The sequence below is a fragment of the Pholcus phalangioides genome, unplaced genomic scaffold, assembly GCF_987345545.1.
Source record: "Pholcus phalangioides strain wild (caught in Gottingen) unplaced genomic scaffold, Ppha-v1.0 ptg000008l_1, whole genome shotgun sequence".
Classification (NCBI taxonomy): domain Eukaryota; kingdom Metazoa; phylum Arthropoda; class Arachnida; order Araneae; family Pholcidae; genus Pholcus; species Pholcus phalangioides.
In genome coordinates, this window is record NW_028301601.1 from 3,263,555 (window position 1) to 3,287,605 (window position 24,051).

At 37.1% G+C, this 24,051-nt stretch overlaps 1 protein-coding gene across 1 annotated transcript in view; it reads left to right on the forward strand.

Annotated features, from left to right (window-relative positions):
• The first annotated feature begins 2,380 nt into the window (after positions 1-2,380).
• The window catches only part of LOC149083501 (pyrokinin-1 receptor-like), a 246,314-nt gene continuing 224,643 nt past the window's right edge, over positions 2,381-24,051 (forward strand). The window contains exon 1 of the mRNA XM_089234022.1: positions 2,381-3,771. Coding sequence (XP_089090148.1) covers positions 2,940-3,771 — 832 coding nt within the window. The 5' untranslated portion in view covers positions 2,381-2,939. The remainder of the gene's footprint in view (positions 3,772-24,051) is intronic.

Sequence of the window (24,051 nt, forward strand, 5' to 3'; positions counted from 1 at the left end):
CTTTGCATCATTTCTTGAGATTCCATTAGGGATTAGGAAATGAAAATATAATGTCCTAAGGTGAGATTCCTAAAAAGATAATTCATGAATTTTAAAAAATTGAATTGTCTAAATATTTTGGATTAGTTTTGAAATTAAGGAACTTGAATTCTTATATTTTGCGAGATGAATGGTTTTTCATTTCTCTTGAAATTGTGGCTTGTACAGTCGAATCCCGCTATAACGAACGCCACGAGACCGGAGGAATCACTTCGTTAAAACGAAATTTCGTTATAAAGGAATTCCAGGTTACCTAGCATTGTTCCTATGTAAACTTATTTCGGGATTAGAAAAGTGTTCGTTAAAACGAGATTTCCGCCATAACGATATTCGTTAAAACGGGATTCGACTGTATTTGTGTATTATTATTTGTAATATTCGCTGTAATATTCTGATACTTTGTCCTTCTGATAATGTTTTATTTTAAAATCTAAATACGTTTTAAAAAAATTCATTCACAAAAGTTATTAAAGTACAAATCAAGTATTCGTTTTTTTTCATATTTTTCTCATTTCTCTTCTTTGTTTTTATTTTCTTTAATTTCTTTATTTAAACAAAATCATAAATTTTCATTTCAGATTTTATGTAAAATTTGTTTTCGAGTATTTGCTCTTACATTTTTTGTAGCTCTTTTTCGATTACATTTTCATTTTGATTTTTAAAGTAAAGTTTAAGAAAAAAATACTTTAACTTTCACAATATATATTTTGATCATATCTGAAATGAAATTTTTTCATTCAAATTTTTCATTGAAATTTCTATTAAGTTTTGGGTTGATTTCTCTAATTAAGGTTTTGAATTGAACTTATTGAGTTTTGAATTGAATTTTCCTATTAAGTGTTGAAATAAACTTCGTAACAGAGTTTTTTTTTTTTTTTTAAATTTTAAATTAAATTTTCCAAATAAATTTTAATCGTATTTTAAACTCAGTTTTTTAAATATTTTTCATTCAAATTCTGAATCGAAATATTTAATTGCTTTTCAGTCAAATTTTAAATTGAAATTTCTCGTAAGTTTTGGATAGCATTTTTTGAAGGTTTTGAATTTAGTTTTCTGATTAAGGTTTTAAATCAATTTCTTTTTAATGTTTTAAATTAATTTCTTTTTAAGGTTTTAAATTAATTTCTTTTTAAGGTTTTAAATTAATTTCTTTTTAAGGTTTTAAATTAATTTCTTTTTAAGGTTTTAAATTAATTTTCTAATTGAGTTCTTTTCAATTTTTTTTTCATTTTGCATTTTAATTTGCAATTAAACTATCAAAACAAATTTTAATTGCATGTTAAATTCATTTTTTTAATCGTTCTTCATTCAAATTTTATATTGCATTTTTCAAGTTTTTTTAAAATTCAAGTTTTAATCTGAATTTTTAAATGAATTTTCATTCAAATTTCGAACAGAATTTTCTAATTAAATTTTGAATTGAATTTTTTATTGTTTTTTTCCCCATCTTTTTTTATAATGGGATGCGAATGAAACTTTTTTTCAGTTAAAGAAATTATTGTAGGTTTTTAAGAAATATATAAATCGATAGTTTTTCTTTTATCTGAAATGAGTTAATATGTCAGATTACAAAAATATGAAATAAACGAATAAAATTATTCTTCGGAATGAAATCATTGCATAGAAATTCCTCATATCGAGAAAGAAATCATATAAATTTCCAGGAGAAGAAAAGAAAATGACAGACACAAGTAAAATAATTTCTTGCCAAAGATAATAATTGGAAACCGAAAATCGCAGCATCAGGAAAAACGGAGAAAGAGTGAAAAATGATAAAAAGGGGCAGCCGTAACACTTGTGAACGGCGCCGGTGATTTTCTTAACCCTTTCGCTCTTCATCATCACTTATTGCAAAAAAGAGCAAAAAAAAAAGTACTAACACAATTGTTGTTCTTTTCTCTGTAATATTCTGATACATTTTTTTTTTCTTCTTTATTCTGAAACGTTTAACCCACATATAAACAACATTAAATCATCGTCTACTCAAACATCAGACATTTTTTTCTCTTTTCCCATTCTTATCTAATGTTATCATGAAAAGCACAAAAAAAAATGGCTTCCGGATATATATATACACACACACACACACAACATAGCGTTACCGAAGAATTAAATAGAAAAAAAAAATTGTAACACTCCCCAAATAATGAAGAACAAAGAAAAATACCACTAAAATAAGAAAAAAAAAACGTCCCCTCACATTTTCTTCGGGAATAATAACATCCCATGATGCAACTGGAACCGATGACGACACGCGTCCGACATCCAATCAGCGTCCGGATCCGAGCGGTAATCTCTGAAGAGTTAGTAGACGGTGCTGTTGTGTGCTGGGTGTGTGTGTGACGGGGGCGACGCAACTCCCTCCTCCTCCTACTCTTGCGGCTCTCGAAAAAGTTGCGGGAAATGATCACTAAGTCTCGAGATTCCGACGGTGGAGGATGTGGAAATAGTTCCCAGGAACTTAATTTATTAATTGTTTTTCTTGTATATTGGTGATCAGTTAATTTATTAATTTTATTTGATAACAATTTCTAATTATAAAAATCCGGCTCCGGAATTTGGATTTTATTTCGCTGCTGTTGATGGATATACCCGAAAAATGCACGTGAATATTTCGTAGAAATCTACAAAGCTGGGATTTGAGTTAAGTTTGAGCTTTTTGTTTTGCGTTCTGGTTTCTCCTTATTTCTTAATTATGCTCCAAAGTGTTTAAAGATATTAATTCTATGTTCAAAATTATTGCGAGTTCTATTTATGAGAAAGAATTTTAGACTTTGTACTCTGGCACCACTGATTAGTCTTCAAATTTCACAGAAATAATTCAAGGAAACTCATACCGGTGAATCATTCATTAGATTTCGGTACCAATTATAACACCGGCTTTTTAAGAGATATTCAACATGTTAGACTTGTTCAACGAAACTATGAACTTCACCGAGCCGTTCGACATCGAGAAAGCCATGGGTCCTAAAAGGGAACCCTTAGGTACCGCCATCGCAATGACTCTAATGTACACATTGATTCTCGTGGCGGGAATCGTCGGAAACGTGTGCACTTGCACGGTGATCGCGAGGAATCGGTACATGCACACGGCTACCAACTACTACCTGTTCAGCCTGGCTGTCAGTGACCTGTTGCTTCTGGTACTGGGACTTCCGCAGGACATGTACCAACTGTACTCCAGGTACCCGTACGTTTTCGGCGAGTTCTTCTGCGTCGTCAGGGGCTGGACGTCGGAAACCTCGACCAACGCGTCGATATTGACCATCACAGCGTTCACCGTGGAGAGATATCTGGCGATTTGTCATCCGATACGAGCCCACACGATGTCCAGGCTGTCGAGGGCCGTGAAATTCATCGTGGTCATTTGGATATGCGCGGCCCTGACCGCCATAAGTCAGGGATACCAGCTCGGGATAGATTACGAGTACGACGGTGTCGAGCCCGTTCTGGAAACCGCTCATTGCGGGATCAAGAGGCCGTTGGCTCATGCATTCGAAGCTTCGACCTTTGTGTTTTTCATCTTCCCTTCGACTGTACTGACGGTGCTGTACATCCTCATCGGCTTACAGCTCAGGAAGTCGACTGATATCGGACGAAAGCACAATGGTCGTTCTTCTGAGGACAGCAACGGTATCAAAGGTAAAAACTTGAACGCGGCAGCCAATCGCCAGTCGAATTCGAAGAAAGATTCAACCGCATCATCCAGGAAAGCCGTTGTTAAAATGTTGGGTAAGCGGAATTTTATAATACCTTTTAAATATGTACATATTGCTTTTTGAAATTCTATACTTTCTAAAAAAAAAGTGTTTTAACACTATCTCATGTCAGCTTATCCGAAGAATTTGTTTTCTCGAGGAAAGAGCCTTCACACGTAGATTCATTCTGGTGCTGAGCCAGAGCGTTAATGTCACTTATTCCTAATGAGATATCCACAAATTGTCAACAAGGGACTTTAATACTTCCCTTAAATGGACTTGTCCCCTTGTAGTCTCTTAATGGAAACTTTATGATGTTTTGCACTCTGCTATTAAAAATTTTACATAAGCAGTTAAGGTGTCTCATACCTTTAACATGGGCAAAAACTATGCTCTAATAGAAATATGACTAAAAATTCTATATATTTAACCATTGATTTATTTAAAATATTTTACCCATGGTTTTTTTTTGGTTGTATGTGCTATTCTATTCTAGTATAATTTTTACGTCTCTGATACTTATTTTTTTTCGTAAATTTTCAAAAAAAAAAGTAAAGTTAAAAATAACTTGCACGCATGATAAAATACCATGACATCATTGTAACTGAATAAAAATTGATTAAAAATAAATGAAACTGTTCAGTTCATGAAATTAAGAAAAAGATTGAAATTTCATTTACTTAATAACTTTCAAGCACTTGACTTTATTTAAAATTGAAATTGAAAATTTAATTTTAAATGAGATTGAGTAAATGAAATCTCAAATCTTAGCTTCATTTCATGAACTGAACAGTTTTCCTTTACGCATTTCAAACCCTTGATTGACAGTCGCCCCTCTTTTAAGGGGAAATTCTTTTTGTCCCAACGGTGACTACAAAAGAGAAGCTTTACTGTATTTTGAATAGATTTTTATTCAATTATATCGATGTCATGGTATGTTACCGTGTGCGCAAGCTGTTTTTTAATACTTTTTTGACAATTTAAAAAAACTTAAGTAACTGAGTCATGTAAAACTTCACACCAGCATAGGATAGCAAATGCAATCAAGAATATATGTAAAATATTTGAAATAAATTGATGACATAATAATATTTTTAATCATATTTCTATCAGAGCAAAGTTTTTTCAACATGTTAAATGGTATTAGACCCCCCTTAAGACAATTACCAAAAATTGTCACAAACATACATTTTTAAATTTTTACATAGCTTAATTTAATTTTTTTTGCACCGAACAGCGTTTACATTTTTGTTCTACCTGCACCATAAGTATTTTTGAAAATTTGAACATAAAATGATGTCAAGCACTGTCTACGCCAAGGTCTTCTATTAAAATGTTATTTTTTCTTTCAAAAAATATGTTTTTTTGTCAGATAAAGAACATTATTTCAAACACTAACTTGTTCAAAAATGTTTTGAAAGTTTGTGTGTTTCTTGACACTGTGGCGTTACATGTAAGAGACGATTTCTCACTAGAATGTTTTCAAGCAACTTTATGGCACAAATCAATGCAAATTCTAGTGATTTTTCAGAACAAAAATTCAATTTTGAAGATTTTAACTGAAGTTAAACATAGAAAAAAGAATTACCAACATTTAAAAGTTCTGGTTAAAGTGTATAAAAGTAATGACAAAGTTGGAGGAAAAAAAAATTGTCCAAAGTGGGTAGAAAAATTTTAGACATTCCTCAAAATGCAGAGGAACTTTCCCATAGGAAAATATGGAAAGTAAAAATCATGCACTAAACCCCCCCCCCCCCAAATAGGAAGTTATTAGGTGGTAAAAAATTTCATGCCGTTTTCGAAATCGGTCATTTCAACATGAAACGAGCATTTAAAAATAATATATATTATTTCGAAATAATAGATTCACATGTTGGGCATCACATTTCACAATAATAGATTCACCTATCACATGTTGGTGATTATTTAATCGTGTTCTTTTCAACATGCATTAAGATAAATTTTAATATTAATAATCAATGCTTAGGTTGAAAAAATGGGGGGGTTATTATTATAGTCTTCCTGTGAAACTATGGTTTGTAGCATATTTCGTTTTTAAACTTTAAAAATGCATTTTGGGATAGAAAGTTTGTTGGAAGCTTGAATGTGTCTACAGATTATTTTTTATGATTCTTAATTGGGGGGGGGGGGGGTTGAAGAAGTCTGGCACACTGTAAGTACGATACTTATATGACTACGGAAAAATGTGATAAATCAGTTTTTCTATATAATAAACGGTTATTATGCATATTTACTAATCGTCTTGGTAAGTTTGATAAATTTATCACTTTTACCGGTGGATATGCATAATACACACGCGTCGTTGGTAAATTTGATAAATACAGGAAATATTATCATTTTACCGGTAATTATGCATAGTAACCAAGTGTTGGTAAATTTGATAAACATTTGAAATTTGACGCCTTTATCTGTGCCTATGTATAAAACTCTAGTCTAAATGGTCAATTTGATAAATATGAAAAGATTTCAAATGAGTCTAGTGTGTGTGATGAATATAGTCGGACCCGGATATAATGATACAATACATGTATGAATGGTTATGTATGGTATATCATATAGTACGATTTATCATGTTTACCAATGACGCGACGCTTGGGTATTATGCAATCACAGGTAAAAGTGATTAATGTAGGGAAATTTATCAAACTTGCCAAAACGCTCGGAAATTATGCCTAATAACCGGATCTAACCCATTTATCGTAACATATATACCATACGATTTCTTATATCATGGGAATATTGGATGCAATCAAGTACAAGGGTCTATTACAAGCACTTTTATTGCATAATATCATAATACAAAAGAAAGTTATTGGGTCCATTAACATGAATTCGGGAAAAGATGTAATTCGCAAAATTGGTTGGACTCGATGTTACAGGATGGGTCATTAGCGTGCTATAACGCATAAAAGAGCCTCCTGTCAGGCCAGACGTCAGAAGTGGGAGTCGCTCAAGGAGCTCGTTCAATACTCCGATAATTTTTGTTATTTTATATCGATAAAATTAAAAAAGGTGTCAGTGTTTTCCCGAATATTTTGTTTCATGACCACCATGTTTTTGGGACGTTTTCATCAAATATTTGTTGTGTATCGATTTCGTATTTAAATTTTATTATTACTCATATGTTAATTCAATAGAATGTAATTAGGATGATGCGATCCTATGTAATATAATTAGTAGCTACTTTGCGCTACGTTTTTAGACAATAAATTCAATGGAACGATCAAATGAAAGTTTTAAAAGTCTGACGTACGTTTCACTCTATACCAGCGTTTTTCAAACCTAACGAAAACAAGGACCAGTAAAATATCTGAAACAATTCGACGGACCAATTGTGTCCCGTATTACGGGACATTCCAGTAATTTCAGTTGTTCCGAATTCTTTTATATATTTGTCCAGTTTTTCAATGACGATTATTTAAATTTGTAATGTTTACTAAAATATTGTGAACAAACAGCGTTTTCATAACTATTATGATCTTCTATATATATAAAATTGATTTTCTGTCTGTCTGTCTGTGTGTGTGTATGTTCTCTATACAAATCTACAATTTTAGATTGATCTCCGCAAAATTTTGCATATATAGCAAATGGGACCCGACTTGAACGATAGGCTACTTTAAAATTTCGTTAGAGCAGGGAAAATGCCTCAAATGGGCAAAAAACTGTTGGGCAACAATGGTTTATGGTCCTGAACAATCACTTTCGGAACGTTTACTTTGGTTTACGTGGTTACGAACGTTACCGTGGTTCGCTAGCAATGCGTTTCAGACGTGTATATGCCTTTACAATGGTTTGCCACTTCTTTAACGCTGCCAGTATATGTAAAGTATAATAGTCTAAGCCTTTATAATGGTTTACCACATTTTCAATAGTCATCAGAATCATCATCAGCATCACTTTGAGGGTCAGGCAAAAGATGATCCCCATAGAAATCATTGTTAAAATTGCCGATTTAACGGCATAAATACGGAAATTTAGTGGGGGTTTCCTGCCACATCAATAATGTTAAAAATTGTATTGAATCCTCGATTTTTGAAATATTAAGTTCGCTTAGACTTATACGAAGCCCAGGAGATTAAATATGAAGTAATTAGCTGGACCTATACTTTTGATATGGATATCCATGCAATAACATTGATTTCAACTTTTTATTTATAGCTTCTCAAGCATGAAAATTAATGTCTCCGTATTGTCTTTTAATATTCAATTGCATAAATTCACATATAGTTTAGACTGTTTTAAAATTAATTATGGACCACATGATGTACATCAAAGAAATTTCACAACTTCAACTAAGCATTTTATTGAAGCAGAAACATGCAAATATGGATAACTTGAGCCTCATTGATAAAAACCCGGGCAGCCTATTATAGCTTTAGTATATTATATATAATATTATTATAATATAATCCATTAATTTCAATGTTTTTTTTTGCAGCCCTTTATTTCTTCAATTTTCACCCTTCATTCATTTTTGCAGCGTTTAGCAAATTTGTTATAAACTACATCTGTTGGCTACAATTAGTGATATTTCAGTATCAAAATTTCCTGCATTTTCCTTGAATATGAGGTATCGTTAACCCCTAAGTAGAGAGAAGGTATAATTTTAATTTTATTATTATTATTTCCCTGGACAGATCGTAAAGATCTCTTGGGAATACGTGATGATCTCGTTGTTAAAAAAATAAAAATTGAAAAATTATTTGAACCCATATGGATATTAGTAATATAAATTACAACTCAATAACTTTACATTCAGTTAGAATCAAGTTCGCCTGGGGTCCAACTATGCCGTCGCCTTATACCTTTAATTCATATTTTCCCAAACTTTTTTGTCCCATCGCCCCCTTTTTCAGAAATATTTTTCTCCCCATCGACCCCAACGCAATCTAACCCATAGAATCCTATGTTATACTCGTAGCTTCTACCGCCCCCTAAGGGACGTTAACGCCCACGTTGGGAATCACTGCTTTAATTCGAAACCAGACTGATCTTATGTACCTTCATTAATCCTTCAATATTCCCAGGGCAGAACAAAGCTTTTGAAATCTTAATGTATGCAGCATTCTTACGGATGAAAATCACTCAACACTAATTTGCTGATTTCGACCCCCCCCCCTTTCGTAGTACACATACCATGCACATACTTTTATACAGTCGATGCCCGATAAAACGACCCTCCCCTTTGTCCCGATCGAAATGGACCTTATATTGGGCTGGTCGTTACATCGAAAGCAAAACGTGTATCATAGTCGTTCTATGAAAACATTTGGAACTTATCCTGCAGGTCTTTGTAATTGAATGGTCGCTGTAACGTGGGGCCGATATAACGAGCGTCGACTGTATAATGAAGATTCCTCTCTCTCAACAACCCATATAGAATCAGAATTTCTTGAATTTGTATTCATTTATTGTTTGGTTAAGTGTGACCAGCTCTTGGAATTTACCTGGAATTGATTCGAAACTTTATTTGTCACCTATAAAGGAAGATACAAGTTAAGTGATGAAAGCAATGATTTTTTTTGCTTGAAAAACATTTTTTCAACCTGCTTTTCATTTTATTGAAAAATTTCCAAAAAATGCCCCGAAAGTGAAAAAAACTATTGAAAAATGCAATCAACACATCCGGGCCCTGTCGTTGGTATAGGGGCCGTTCAATTATTACGTCAGCACGTTTTAGCCGTTTTTGACCCCCCTCCCCCCGTCAGCAAAACTCTGACCCCCCTCCCTCCTGTCCGTCAGCAAAACTTTGTCAGCACTGCCCCGTACCTCCTAACGCACACTGGTGGGATCAGAAACGTACGCGGGAGGGGGGGGGGAATATGTTATTATAATCGATTTCTGTTAATTTCAATGCTATTTAAAGGGTAAGAACTCAAAATTTCTCTTTAAAAAATTCATTGCGACCCACCCCTTAAGCCATATATGGTAAACCCTTGACCCGCGGACCAAATGTGGCCCTGAAGATTATCTGATGTGGCTTACCCCCTTCCCCTCTCAAACCTAATTTTATAAAAATGAACTATAAGCGGCACACTTACAGTTCGCTTAAATGACCCGTGGCACAATTCCAGAGAATTTAAGTGGCCCGTGGCATATTTTTAGGTCACTGAAGTAGGCCCGTGACACATTCAAAGATCACTTAAGTAACCCAGAACACAGTTCCAGTGTCACATTTAGAGATCCCTTGAGTGACATGTGGCACAATTTTAGAGCACTTAAGCGGCCCCACTCTGCGGTTCTACATCACTCAAGTTGCCCGCGGAATATTCCCGGATTACTTAAGTGATGCGTTGCACAGTTCCAGAGCGCTTAAGACGCCCGGACACATTTCCAGAGCACTTAAGCTACTCGGAAACATTTCCATAGCACTTAAGCAGCCCGGGCACATTTCCTGAGCATTTGAAGGATCCGTGAACCATTTAGAGATCGCTGAAGTGGTTCTGTAAGGGATTTATAATCAGGGGAGAATGTTAGTTCAGGTGCCCACATGCTAGCGAAAGATTTTTCTCGTTTTTGGCGCACCGACTAAGATGCCATCTAGAATATTTCATATTTTCATAAAGGGTGGTTGATGACGTAAGCGTGATCCAACCCCCCCCCCTCCTCCTCCCTTGTCATCAAATCGGACCCCCTCTCCCATCGATGCTGATGAAATACTTGAATTACCCCATACCTCTTTTTACTCGATAGAAAACGGAGGCGAAAATGTGATTTGAAAAAAATAAATAAATAAACCCCCTAATTTTCATCGTACAATGATTAACAAAGGGAGAACTATAATGTATTCTTTCCAACCAGATAAGAACGAGTAAACTCGTCAAGGCATTAAAGTATTCAAGAGCAGAACAGAGACATCACAAGTTAACCTAGTCCCACTGAACACGCTCTCGTAGGGAACATACACGTACTTAACGAATTTATTACAGCGATCTATGTAAAAATTTAATAGGAATCTGTACTTAAAATATCATACTTTGAACAAAGAGACATCTTAAACAGTATCCGCTGTATAAGTTATTCAGCGTGTCCCATAATATTGCAAATAGTTTAAAAATTCATAAAATTGAAGTAATTTATATATTGTAACGCAAATTAAGAAAATTTGTTTCTCATGGATGAGGATTTTTTTTTTTTACTCGGAAAAAAATATTTCAAATTTTCGTCGATAGAGGACGCTAAACGAAAGTCCGGTAAGAGTGATTTTTCATGAACGTTTCATCCATCTCTTCTGCGTCCGAAACGTTCGTAGAGCTTCAACCGACTATTCGTGGCTGTTGATCGTACACCATGAATTTTATAGGACTTGCATACCTCTAGTGATTTATTTTCATGCAGCAACCTCTATCGCTGGAATAACTTTTTACGCAAACCACATTCAAATACAGTCGACATCGTTTAATAAAATCACGGGTATTGCTATCCCTTTTCTCCAAAGAACAGAACGAAACAATATTATAACAAAGGAAAAAATCGTTTATAGTTATCAGGACTTCGGAAAATGTTATCAGGATATATAATGTTTTCGGATAATGTTATTGACAGAGTGGGAGCCATGTTCTGGTTTGGTGGTGGATAATGTTATGAATTTTTCCCGCGTCAAATCTTTTTGTCACGCATTCTGAAAAGCGCTGAGGTGTATCCAACCTTATTTCTTTCCCTGCAAGTTATAGTTATCAGGCTCCAGGACTGTATAGGAAGCTGAAGGGCGTTCTCTCTTCCCCCGCTTGTTGACAAAAACTTCCGCGATATTCGACGTGATCCTGCACGTGTGGAGTTGCTTTCGAAATGGCCTACCTATAGTGAAGGCAAGTTTGTGACAAAGAATAAAGCCCTTTGATTCAGATCTTGATCAGTTTCTTTCAGTTGACCAGATTCGAACTTCTTTTTTTTTTTGCCGAGAGGGTTTCTCAAGGGATCCACGAAACGTGTTGTGTACATCAAAGAAAATGTAATTCACGATGTACATTAGACGCACCATACTTGCAAAAAGGTTTTCGCAAAAAGTTGTCGTTTAGTTATTGTTATCAGAAACCCTGAGTCCCGATCAGAGGTGGATTTACGGCTACACGAATTTTGCCGCACTTCCCTTATTCTAGTCTAATTTTCTTGACCACTCATTCTCCTCGAATTCGCTGCCCTGTGCTGTGTGACCCGCTTGGCCGCCTCCCCCCAACCTGTAAATACACCGATATCTCCAAGCCCTTCTTTCGGTTACTCATATGCTAGCGCGCTCTTTTGGTCGCTCCCATGTTCACACATTCTCCCTCTCGAGGTCACTCTTTTGGCCATCCGCATGCTTGCACACGATTTGGGTCATTATTTTTGGCCATTCTCATGCTTGCACACTGTTTTGATCACTCACATGCTTAGTGCTCTAGGCCACTCTTTTCGACACTCACTTGCTGGCACACGCTCTAGGTCAGCGGTTTTCAACCGGTGCTCCGTGTGCACTTCCCAGGGGCTCCGCGGCGACTCAAGGAAAATAAAATAAATAAGCAAATTTGATAGATAAATGAAAAAAAGAGGCCTACAGGGTTCCGCCATAAAAACTATATACAAAACGGGCTCCTCGAATCAAACAGGGCTCCGATACAAAAACTATGTACTGAAAAGGGCTCCGCGAGGCAAAAAAGGTTGAAAACCGCTGCTGCTCTAGGTCACTGTTTTTGTCATTCACATACTTGCAAACGCTCTATGTCACAATTTTTGGCCATTCACATGCCTGCACACGCTCTGAGCCACTCTTTCTGCCACTCACATGTTGGCACACACTCTAGGTCATTCACATACTTGCACACGATCTAGGTCACTCTTTCTGTCATTCACATACTTGCACACGATCTAGGTCACTCTTTCTGTCATTTACATGCTTGCACACGCTCTAAGCCATTGTTTTGCTCACTCACGTGCTTGAAAACTCTCTAGATCAATGTTTCTCAACCATTTGAAGAACGCGGCACGGTTGATTCCTTTCTTTGTGAAAGGAAGGCCTAGTCATACACACAACTAATGGAAAATAAATGAGGAAAAATGAAACAGCGAATCACTCACGGCCTGGTGGTTGAGACACACTGCTCTAGGTATCATATTTACCGGGTCGGGGTAAGTTATCATACTGCTGCTATAGGTCACTCACTGACCTAGTATTTTGCTCTCTAGGTAGAGCCGGATCCGTGGTTATAAAATTTTCTCGCCTCTTTCACATTACGTACTAATTTTCTTAGCCACTCATTCCTAAAATTTACAGCCCCTCTGAACTTGCCACCCTGGGCTATAGCCCGCTAAGCTCGCCCCTGTAAATACACCAATGTTCACAATGTGATAAAACTAAGAAACGTAGAATCGTATATCAATTTCTTCAGTTTTTATGAATTTTTAAACTACAATTCTTTTTTACAAATTTGTGGGACACCATGTGTAACCAGCGAGAACAAGATTAACAACCATGGCTTCTTAAAGCAAACGAAGCATTAAACAAACAACTTGAATTGTTAAATTTTTTTGTGGCATTTCCGAATTACCACTGAATCAACGAGTGAAAGAGGAAATATTCGATACATTTTTATTTTCACCAAAAAATTACCACGAATAGAATATCTGGAATTCGCAAAGGAATTTTTTTCATTTATTTCGTTCCTTTCTGCTTCATTGATAGGAGTACAATTGCAGTCGGATCCACTTAATCGGATATCAACGATTCGAGCATACAATATCCGATTATGCGGGGGACAATTCAATTGCCCTTTCACAACGTTAGTATTGTTTGCAAATCGGAAACGGATGAAGGATCAGTATTAATAAAGCTTCTCGAATAAATTAGACATCAAAGATGAAATTAAAATTGTATTTAATTACAATGATCACACAATACCTAAGAATTTTTTATTTTTCATTAGCAAAATTAGCGCTATCTATTTTCTCATTAAAGAACAAAAATAAAATAATTAAATATACGTAGAAGAGAACTTGAATACTTAGAAGCCAGTATCTAGTATCAAATGCTTTTGTTTAAGGTATCCGACTACGTCGAAAACGTCATTTTGGAAGAAAATATGGATTTTCGTTTTTTTAATGTTTATAAAAGCCCTATTTGTTGTGATTTCAAAACGGGCCTTGTTTTGTTTATATGATGCTTAGAATCAAAGTTACGTTCACTTTAGTGCTGCGTTTTTACATGCAAGTAATACGCGAATAAAGACTTTAAACGTGTTTTACGAAGAATGCTGTTTTTGACATTTTACTTGACTTCGTGACATGATTTGTAAAAATTGATGCATTGCATCCTTACGAAATTTTAATGTGATATTTTGTTGTATATTGTTGAGGTTATGAATCAAAATCTAAGGTCTATCACATATATTTTTTGAATTACAGTGTTTTATAGGCAAAATAAAGGATGAAATTTCAAAAAATTCACACGTGCTTAAACATATTTTGGTGTAACTTATGAACATATCATGCAATCCTTTAAATTTTGGTTATGAACCAAAATTTAACGGTTGTAAAATTACTAGCTAAATGCACTGTGGAAATCACAAAGCATTTCATTAATAAAAGTTTTTGCAATTGTGTTTCGAATATCACATGAATTTTGCTTGAAATGTGACATAAAAACTACTTTGTCATAGAAAATATAATAGATAGACCAAAATTTGTCATTGTTTTCACAATTTCGAGACGCTTTCTATCAAAAAATGTATTTAAAGTTAACTCCAGAACCATTTTAAAGAAAAGTGACAAGAAAGGTAGTCGGATATCTTAATCTTTACTTAGTAACATATTTTCCATTAATTTCAAAAGCTTAATTAAATAAAAACATTCTGTGTATAGTGGTTGATGTGTGTGTTAATAGTTGACTATATTTTGTGTACTATTTGATCAAGCCAGTCATTCCCAACGTGGGGCCGATATGATTTTTAGAGGGGGGGGGGGAGCGATTTGAGTTTTCTCTATGAAGAGTATTGGAACCTTCCGAACTCCATTTTTTGTATAAGTTCAAATTTTTAATTTTTGAACGATTTCTTGATGACTTCTTTCTTTTCACTTCCAGTGGAAGGGGTTTGACTAAAAGGGTTCTTAATGTTTTGTGTTCCCCAGAAAATTTGTGCCAGTAAGATAAAGTCCAAGGAACCCTTGGAAACCCCCCCCCCCCGCTAATAAAATGAAGAAGAAAAAGAAGGTTACGAACTTCTTTAAAAAATAATATTCTGTGTATAGCAATGTAATATAGGAATGCATTAATTGTTCATCCAAGCTCACAGCCCTTTGAAGTCTTTCTAAGGGCCCTTGATTGAGAACCACTGCTTTTGACTAAGTAAAAATAGACAGAAATAAGGGGGGGGGCGGAGCAAACACCCCCTATGGGTTTTAAAATGTAATTAGGCAAATCCAGAAATAAAGGATCTTACATTTGAGGGGAAAAAATATTGTTATGGAACATTTAACATTACATTAACATTTAACACCCCTCGATAGGGGACTCCCTGCGGTAGAAAATTTTTCTGTGGTCATGTCGCCGTTTTTGTTGTACCCCTGCGTCAGGAAAGTTTTCTGACAAGGACGAACCGGTTATCGAACTCACGACACCTCTAAACATCCTTTGGTACTTTAGGCGAGTATCTTATCGACCTGAGCTACCTCTTGAAACATGAATGACATATCTGAGTACTAAACGCTATTTGGAAATTTTCTAATTGGAGGTATACCTCTAGGATCAACTGTTTAGCGGTAATATGCCATACTCCCCGTTTGCTATGCACCTTGTATGCCGCAAATATTTGAGAAAAAAAAATCAATGGATAAATAATATTTTTAATAACGTTTCTACATAAGAAAGTTTTTTTCATCATGTTTAAAAAGGTAGGAGACCCCTTAAACGGGAAACATTGTCTCAATGGGAGAAACGTTGGTGCCGGAAGATTTTATCCTTTTGAACGGGGGTATCCGTTTATCCGCTATCCGATTAAGCGGGGCTGACTGTATTTCCGAAAGAATCGATCACAAGATCGAGACTCGAGACATTTCATTTCTTTAAAAACATCGACTTATCATCTAAAATTAGAAATAAAGTTCAAAGAAATCCATTCAAAGTCGACATTCAAATTTGATGCGAGTTCAAGGCCACACGACACAGAAAGAGGCGACTCATAATATATTCAATTTCATTCCAAAACTCTTTTTTTTTGCCACTTAAAAAAAATGTAAATGATAGCAACGATGTCGAGTTTAGAGCGAGGATGAAAAAAAAAATGGCATTAATGAGCAAAATTTCAAACGCGTAATTGCGTATCGAATTTCTCCGATATTAAAGTAAAAAAGACGAAATACTTCGGGCTCTTTGGGAGGCGGTTCGGGCCCAAGTCTTCCTTTTATCTCTTCAAACGGAGATGTTAATTACTGATATTCTCCATTAGCTCCAAGACGGCCAAATAGACCATTGTGAGGAGCTTAAAGAGGAAAACTTAATTTATGGACCGTCTCTCTCTCTCTCCGTAACTAGAAACTTTACCGAGAATAAGAGACACACACACACACACATAGATTTGGAATCTCCACATCTGGACTAATGGATTTTCGAAAACTGAACGGCTTCTAATACCCCCTATACTTAGTTATATACTAGTACCCGTTGCAGTAACGTTTGTGTGTTTGCGTCTCATTAATAGTTGCCGTAACGGACGATTTCGAAACATTAAATCTTGTATAAGGGGGGAATAAATACGCAATATTGTGAAGCCGTTTCGTCTTCCGGAGTTCGTTCCTGGAATCAAACACTTACCGTTGCACCATCATTCATTGTATTACAGAGATTACTATCATCTGATTTTAATTGATGAGTGATCGATGCTCTTGGCAAGTAAACGGAGACATCTCCGACTTAATAAATAGAGATATATACAGTGTGTTTCAAAACTCTGAGGAGAGATGAAAAACATCAAAATGAAACATGTTCATCAGCGGCGACTCGTTACAGAAAATATCTGAAAGGAAGGGGAGAGGGGTGCCAAAATCGTTTTACATTGTGCTATGATATGGGCAGGGCGTGATTTTCCCATGGGCAAGTGGGGCATTTGACGCGGACTTCATGATTCTGGGGCCCCTAAATTTCACTCACTAAACAAATACCTTTGACCCCAGTTGCGAGGGTTCCCACTAATTTCTACTTTATCCAAGGCTCACTGAAGTCAACATCCGACGTAGGTGTGGATAATCTACTATATTTGTTCGTCAAATTATTTTTCACATTACCTGCACATCTATGCAAAGTAGAAAAATAATGATGCTTTATCAACGCAATGTTAACGTAACCAATACATAACGTAAGTCGATATTTTAACAACGTTAAAAACCATCATACAGGTTCAGCCAGTGGCGGATTAAAGTTGGTTGAGGCCCCGGGCGCAAATTGAAATATTGAACTCCTTGAATTAAAAAAAAGTTTAAAGTTTGGGTTTTTTTCGGGGCCCTTCAGAAGTCACGCCCCCGGTGCTCCCGCTGCTAAATCAGCCTCTGGGTTCAGCAGTAGTTATCGGGAAACATTTTTTGTAAATTGTGAAAAAAATTCATACTCTTCTTTCAATATATTCTAATTTAAAAGATTTATTATATATATTTACTAGGGGGGCTCCAACCCCCCCCCCCAATTCTCTCCCGGACATATCTTGTTTATTTCGTCCCACTTCATCAGCGTGCTATGGAAAAGAGGAAAGGGGCGTGTGAAAGCACCAGCCTACTGAAGAAGCAAATTTTAATGAAAATAATAATAAAGCAACAAAAAACAAATGAGATTCATCAAGTATCCCCAGAAAACTTCCCCATGGGGGTCCCCAGATTCAATTCGTTGAATTTCAGTGGGGCCCCACATTGGATATATCTTGGGCTACCGATGTGTTGCAAATTTTACAATGTTAAACCACAAAAATCAATGAGATACATTCAGGGGCACCGAATTACAACCTGCCAACATTTCCATGAAGCCCTGACCTGCAAGCTTGTCGGACACCCCCCTGTGAGAATTTTTCATTTTTATCAATTTTACAACGAATAAAATCCAGGGCCCCACATCCAGTAGCGGGGACACAATACGCAGATTTTTAGTGGGGCCCCAGACTGGCTATATCTCGGGTTTCGGCTGTGGCAAATTCTACAACAGAAAAGAATGAGATTCATCCAGGGCCCCCAAAATCAAACCTGTAAACATGGGGCCCCCCGACTTGGAAGCTTGTCGGTCATCCCCCGGTGCGAGTGCCATGAAAAATTTTCATTTGTATTCGTTTTACCAACGAATAAAATCCAGGGCCCCCAAAATGAAACCTGTAAACATGGGCCCCGACTTGGAAGCTTGTCGGTCATCCCCCGGAGCGAGTGCCATGAAAAATTTTCATTTGTATTCGTTTTACCAACAAATAAAATCCAGGGCCCCCAACCAATTACCCGGGACACCAATTCGCATACTTTTGGTGGGGCCCCAGACTGGCTTTATCTCGGGCTTCGGCTGTTGCAAATTCTACAACAGAAAAGAATGAGATTCATCCAGGGCCCCCAAAATGAAACCTGTAAACATAGGGCCCCCGACTCGGAAGCTTGTCGGTCATCCCCCAGAGCGAGTGCCATGAAAAATTTTCATTTGTATTCGTTTTACCAACGAATAAAATCCAGGGCCCCAACCAATTACCCGGGACACCAATTCGCATACTTTTGGTGGGGGCCCCAGACTGGCTTTATCTCGGGCTTCCGCTGTTGCGAATTCTACAACAGAAAAGAATGAGATTCGTCCAGGGCCCCAAAATGAAACCTGTAAACATGGGGCCCCGACTTGGAAGCTTGTCGGTCATCCCCCGGTGCGAGTTCTATGAAAAATTTTCATTTGTATTCGTTTTACCAACAAATAAAATCCAGGGCACCCAAAATGAAACCTGTAAACATGGGCCCCGACTTGGAAGCTCGTCGGCCATCCCACGGAGCGAGTACCATGAAAAATTTTCATTTGTATTCGTTTTACCAACGAATAAAATCCAGGACTCCCCAACCAATTACCCGGGACACCAATTCGCATACTTTTGGTGGGGCCCCAGACTGGATATATCTTTTGCTTCCGCTATCGAAATTTTTCAACGTTAAAGCAGCAAGAAAACAATGAGATCCATCAAGGGCCCCTGGAAATGAAAACTTTTTACTTATACGTGAAATCTTCCCCGGGTACCCCGACCCTGTGTTGGGAGCACTGCTGTTGTGTGTGTATATTATACATATATATACCTCTCGGCATGGACCTCCCCCCCCCCACAAAGGAAGGGCTGACAGGGGCCACAACGATTCTTATCACTTTTTGATTTTTCACACTATAAATTAATCACAGAGGGGCCCCTGAAAAGCTGGTTTGGGGGCTCGAAATCTAAATTCCAGCCTAAGGGCTCTGCTGTAGGATGTAGGAGCCTCTTGGTACATGCACATAACATGGTCCCGATGGGTCAAATGGGTCCCGATATGTGAATATCGACCCAATATCGATATATGATATATGATATCATATCGATATATGAATATATGAATATGAATGTACGATATATGAATGTGAATATCGATATATGAATCGAACCCACTTCCGTAACAGATTTCCGTCACTCGGTTGCTTAGCAACAGGCCCTTTTCGAGTTTGTTTGTGATTTTATATTATAGAATAGATATATATGTATAAATGCATTATGCATTTTTATATTCCATTATATTCTAATTTTAAATATAGAATACATTTAAAAGACAGAAGTAGATGGCAGCATCAGTATCCATGGGTGCTTTTTTCCACGCTGCCAGAAGAAGCATAATAGTAACACTTGTAACAACATCTCCCCTTTTTCCCCTTCCCGATGCTTCTAACTACTAAAGCTGTCTCTTGAATGCGTTTGGAACGCGCCGCCGAAACCCTGGCAGTTAGCGAAAACGTATAGGATGACCATATGTCTCGTGTTTTACGGGACACATTCTTTTTTTTAAATACAAATACAAATACAAATACAACGCCACAACAGGCAAAATGCCCAACGAGGTGGCTGATAAAAAGATGCCCATAAAAATATGGTTGTCATATGTTTCAAAAATACAGCAACCCAATTAAAAATGCAATTAATACAAATTACAAACAATATATACACATGATAAAATATTATACAATGCCCATAAAGAATACTTATGGTTGTCTTATTCTAAGTATGGATAAGCTTCTCGATTTACCCCAACATGTTTATCGTATTTCTTTTTAAACGTGTCAATTGTGTTACAATTTACTACCTCCGGGGGTAAGCTATTCCATTTATTAACAACCCTATTGGAGAAAAATTCCCTGCGACACCATAACCTTGCATTGTCCCTCACCAATCGATACTGGTGTCCCCTTGTAAAAGCAGTCGATTGGCGGTGTACTAAAAGTTCATGGTCCATCCTATCCATCCCATTGAAAATTTTGAACACTTCGATCATATCTCCTCGACACCTGCGTTCATCCAATGTAAACATATTCAAAAAATGAAGTCTTTCTTCATAACTCAAGCCCTGTGTGCCAATAAGGACACGCGTAGCTCTTCTCTGCACCCCTTCAACCAAGTCTATGTCCCTCTGTAGGTATGGTCTCCAAAACCTTACAGCATACTCCAGTCCAGGACGAACTAAGCCTCGAAAAAGAGGAAGAATGACTTTAGGAGAACGCGAAGAGACCTTTTTGAAAATGAGACCAAGCATTCTATTCGATTTTTTGACAACCGCTGAACAATGTTCAGAAAACTTAAGTCGCTCGTCAATGAGAATTCCCAAATCGGTGACTCTAGTTGCATCCGGGATAGTGACACCATTCAACTCGTAAGAGAACCGTGGGTTGTTCGAACCAAAATGAGCGACCATGCACTTATCTACGCTAAACGTCATGCTCCATTCATTTGCCCATGCTGCAATCTTGTTTAAGTTGGTCTGGAGCAACTCCCTATCGCTTTCATTCCCGATTACCCCCATTAGCTTCACATCATCTGCGAATTTGCTAGTAATCCCATCGATACCCTGATCGAGTTTATCGATAAAAAGTGAAAAAAGTATGGGGCCAAGGACACTTCCCTGAGGAACTCCACTTGTGACGTCTGTCCAACCAGAGAATTCCCCGTTCACCATAACTCGTTGCGACCTATCTCTTAACCACGATTCTATCCAATTCAGCAAGTTGCCCCCTATTCCAATCTCGTGTAAACGCTTCAAGAGTTTGCCATGTTGGACCCGATCGAATGCCTTCTGGAAATCAAGGTAAACAACGTCGACATTTTTGCTCTTACCCAAAGCCTTAGTCACGTAATCATAGAAGCAAAGGAGGTTAGTTACACATGACTTCCCCTTCCTGAACCCATGCTGCTTATCCGACAAAACATTATTCTCGTCTATCCACTTCACAAACTGCCTTTTGATGATAATTTCCAAAATTTTCGAGAGGGAGCTCGTCAAACTCACTGGACGATAATTGGACACCACTTCTCTACTACCCTTCTTAAATATCGGATTAGCCAGTTTCCAATCTCTCGGGACGATACCCTCAGCAACACTACTCCTGTATATCTGTGCGACTGGCCCCAAGAATTCATTAGCACCTTCCCTGAGAACCCTGGGATAGATATCATCTGGTCCTGGTGCTTTGCTTGCACATACATTTCTTAGAAGATTTAGGACCTCCACGTCTTCCACTTGAATATCGTTGAGCGTTTTATTACCCCATGCAACACCCGTATATCGAATATCATTATCTCCATTAAAAACCGACGCGAAAAAGTCATTGAAAGCACTACACATGCCTACATTGCTCTCTACTTTTGAGCCTCCTATCGAGAGGGGGCCAACTGTCCCCTTACATCCATTATTGACGTATCGAAAAAATGATTTTGGGTCAGAGCCAATGTTATCTGCCAACCTAGATTCAACTTGCTTTTTACTATCCCTTATCGCTTTCTTCAACAGTCTTCTTTTATCAGTAAACAATGATAGGTCACCTCGTCCACTTTTATACTCTCTGAATGCTCTTTTCTTTTCAAGATAAAGGTTCCGCACGTTATCCGTGAACCATAGAGGGTGTGATGTACAAACACGCTTTTTTCGAACAAAGGGTATGACGTCGTGCAAAACAGAGGACAGCTTCGTACTAAATTCCTCCCATTGACTTAACACCCCTACTGATTCCAACCGGTCTGAAAACTTCCGCTAACCTTCTTCTCAAAACATCAAAGTTAGTTCTCCGAAAACAAGGAACCAGTCTTTTGTTATCAACCTTACCCGAGGAAAAGTTACAGAGAAATCTGACGATACGATGATCACTGGAAGAAAACTCTTCCCCCACCGAAACATGTTCAACTAGATCCTCAGAACTAGTAAGAACTAAATCCAAAATAGCAGTACCCCTAGTGGCTTCTGATACATGCTGATACAAAAAATTTTCGAGCACCAACTTAAGAAAGTCTCTTTCATACTGATTTCCAGATGAAAGGTTCTCCCAATCAATACCCGGGTAATTGAAATCCCCTAGTATGAGAACCCTCTTTCGCTTACACATGTAGGAAATTTCATCATGCATTTTGGCGATATAGTTTTGATCCCTATTCGGTGGATTGTAACAAACCCCAACAATAAGCTTATGACGTCTTTTGTTCTCAAGTTCAACCCATATGGTTTCAATATCACTTCTCTGCACGTTACACTCTCTAGCCTTCAAACATGATTTCACGTATATCAACACTCCACCCCCTTTCCTATCAGATCTATTTCTCAAAAAAGTATCGTATCCGGAGATGTGTAAGAAAGATTCATCCCCATCGTTTGCCCAAGATTCTGTAATGGCTATAAGATCCAAGTCCTCCACAACTATCATAGTTTCTAAAAAATCTTTCTTGTTACCCAAGCTCCTGGCATTTATTAACACACATTTTAATTTGCCCGGTGGTTTGTTGTCAATCGAGAAGCCATCCAAGTCAGAGGTGGGTAATTCCCCGTCAGTACTGTTGTGATTATCATTAACTAACCCGCATTCCCGACTACGTGGTCTGGGAGTAAAAAACCTGACCTAAGACTATCGTAAACCTCCCAGACCCCTCTCTTATTTAGATGGATCCCATCCGAACGAAGCCACCTATCGGTAAATGCGGGAAGCTCCAAGAACGTGACCCCAAGTGAGGAGCAAATGTCCTTCAGGCCTATATTGAATTGGTGGATCCTACTCCTATATCCCCTACTACCCCTTGGCAGCACTGGAATCACTGCCACATCTGAACCCCCCTCCCTAGCGGATATATTTAAAATATATCTTTTCTAATTTTATCAAATCATTTGATTCAATATTTCAATAAGTCCTAATTCAATAGTATTAAGTTGGCATCAAATGCATTCGAAGAAATTAATTAACCGAATTAAATTAATGACAACATTTCTAGGGAGATGCGACTGCTTCAGGAGCTACCCCTGATATTTATATAGAAAAGCATGACCGGAAATGTCACTCGAAATTGACACAGGAGGTGTTTATTTGCCGACACTCTGAATGTGCTGATTGAGATTTCCTTTTTTGTGAGAGTTTTCATTTTTTCCTTACCTTCAAAGGATGTGGTGTATGAAATACACATTTTGCCTTCGGAATAAACCTCGCAGCGAGAACCGCTATCTTATGACATTGACGAACCAGCGATGCATGCGTGACAGCAGAGATGAGTAGATTGCCTCTCACATTGAAAAAATAACCTTGATATTTCCTGTCTGAGAGGTATTATTTTAGAGAAAAATACTTTTTTTCTTCTTCTATGAGCTGCATCTTAAGTGAACTTGTATTTGATTTCTCACACATACCCTAACAAATATTTATTCTCACTCCCCTCTCGTCAATATACTAATACAAATGCCAAGGTCAGGAAAATCGATCAACGGTATGACCAGAAAAAAATTAAGAAATAAAAAAAAAAAATACCCATAATATGTACCGTGTGTCTATACCATACCAAAAATACGTACCATGGAGTACCATAGGAAATACTCCATTGCAGATCTCTAAGATTGTTCTCAAAATTCTAAAAACCTCTAAGATTGATTTCTCTCACACCGTATTCTTCTGGTTGAAAACCACTCTTTTAGAAGCAAAAGTCTTTTTTACTCCAAATTTTCGCAAGTTTTCTTCGAAAATAATTTCCAAAATACTTACCAGTATTTTAGAAGCCACTCAATAAAATTCAAATTAAAACTTTGATACGATTTTCATACGCGGTTATGCAATTAATTCATA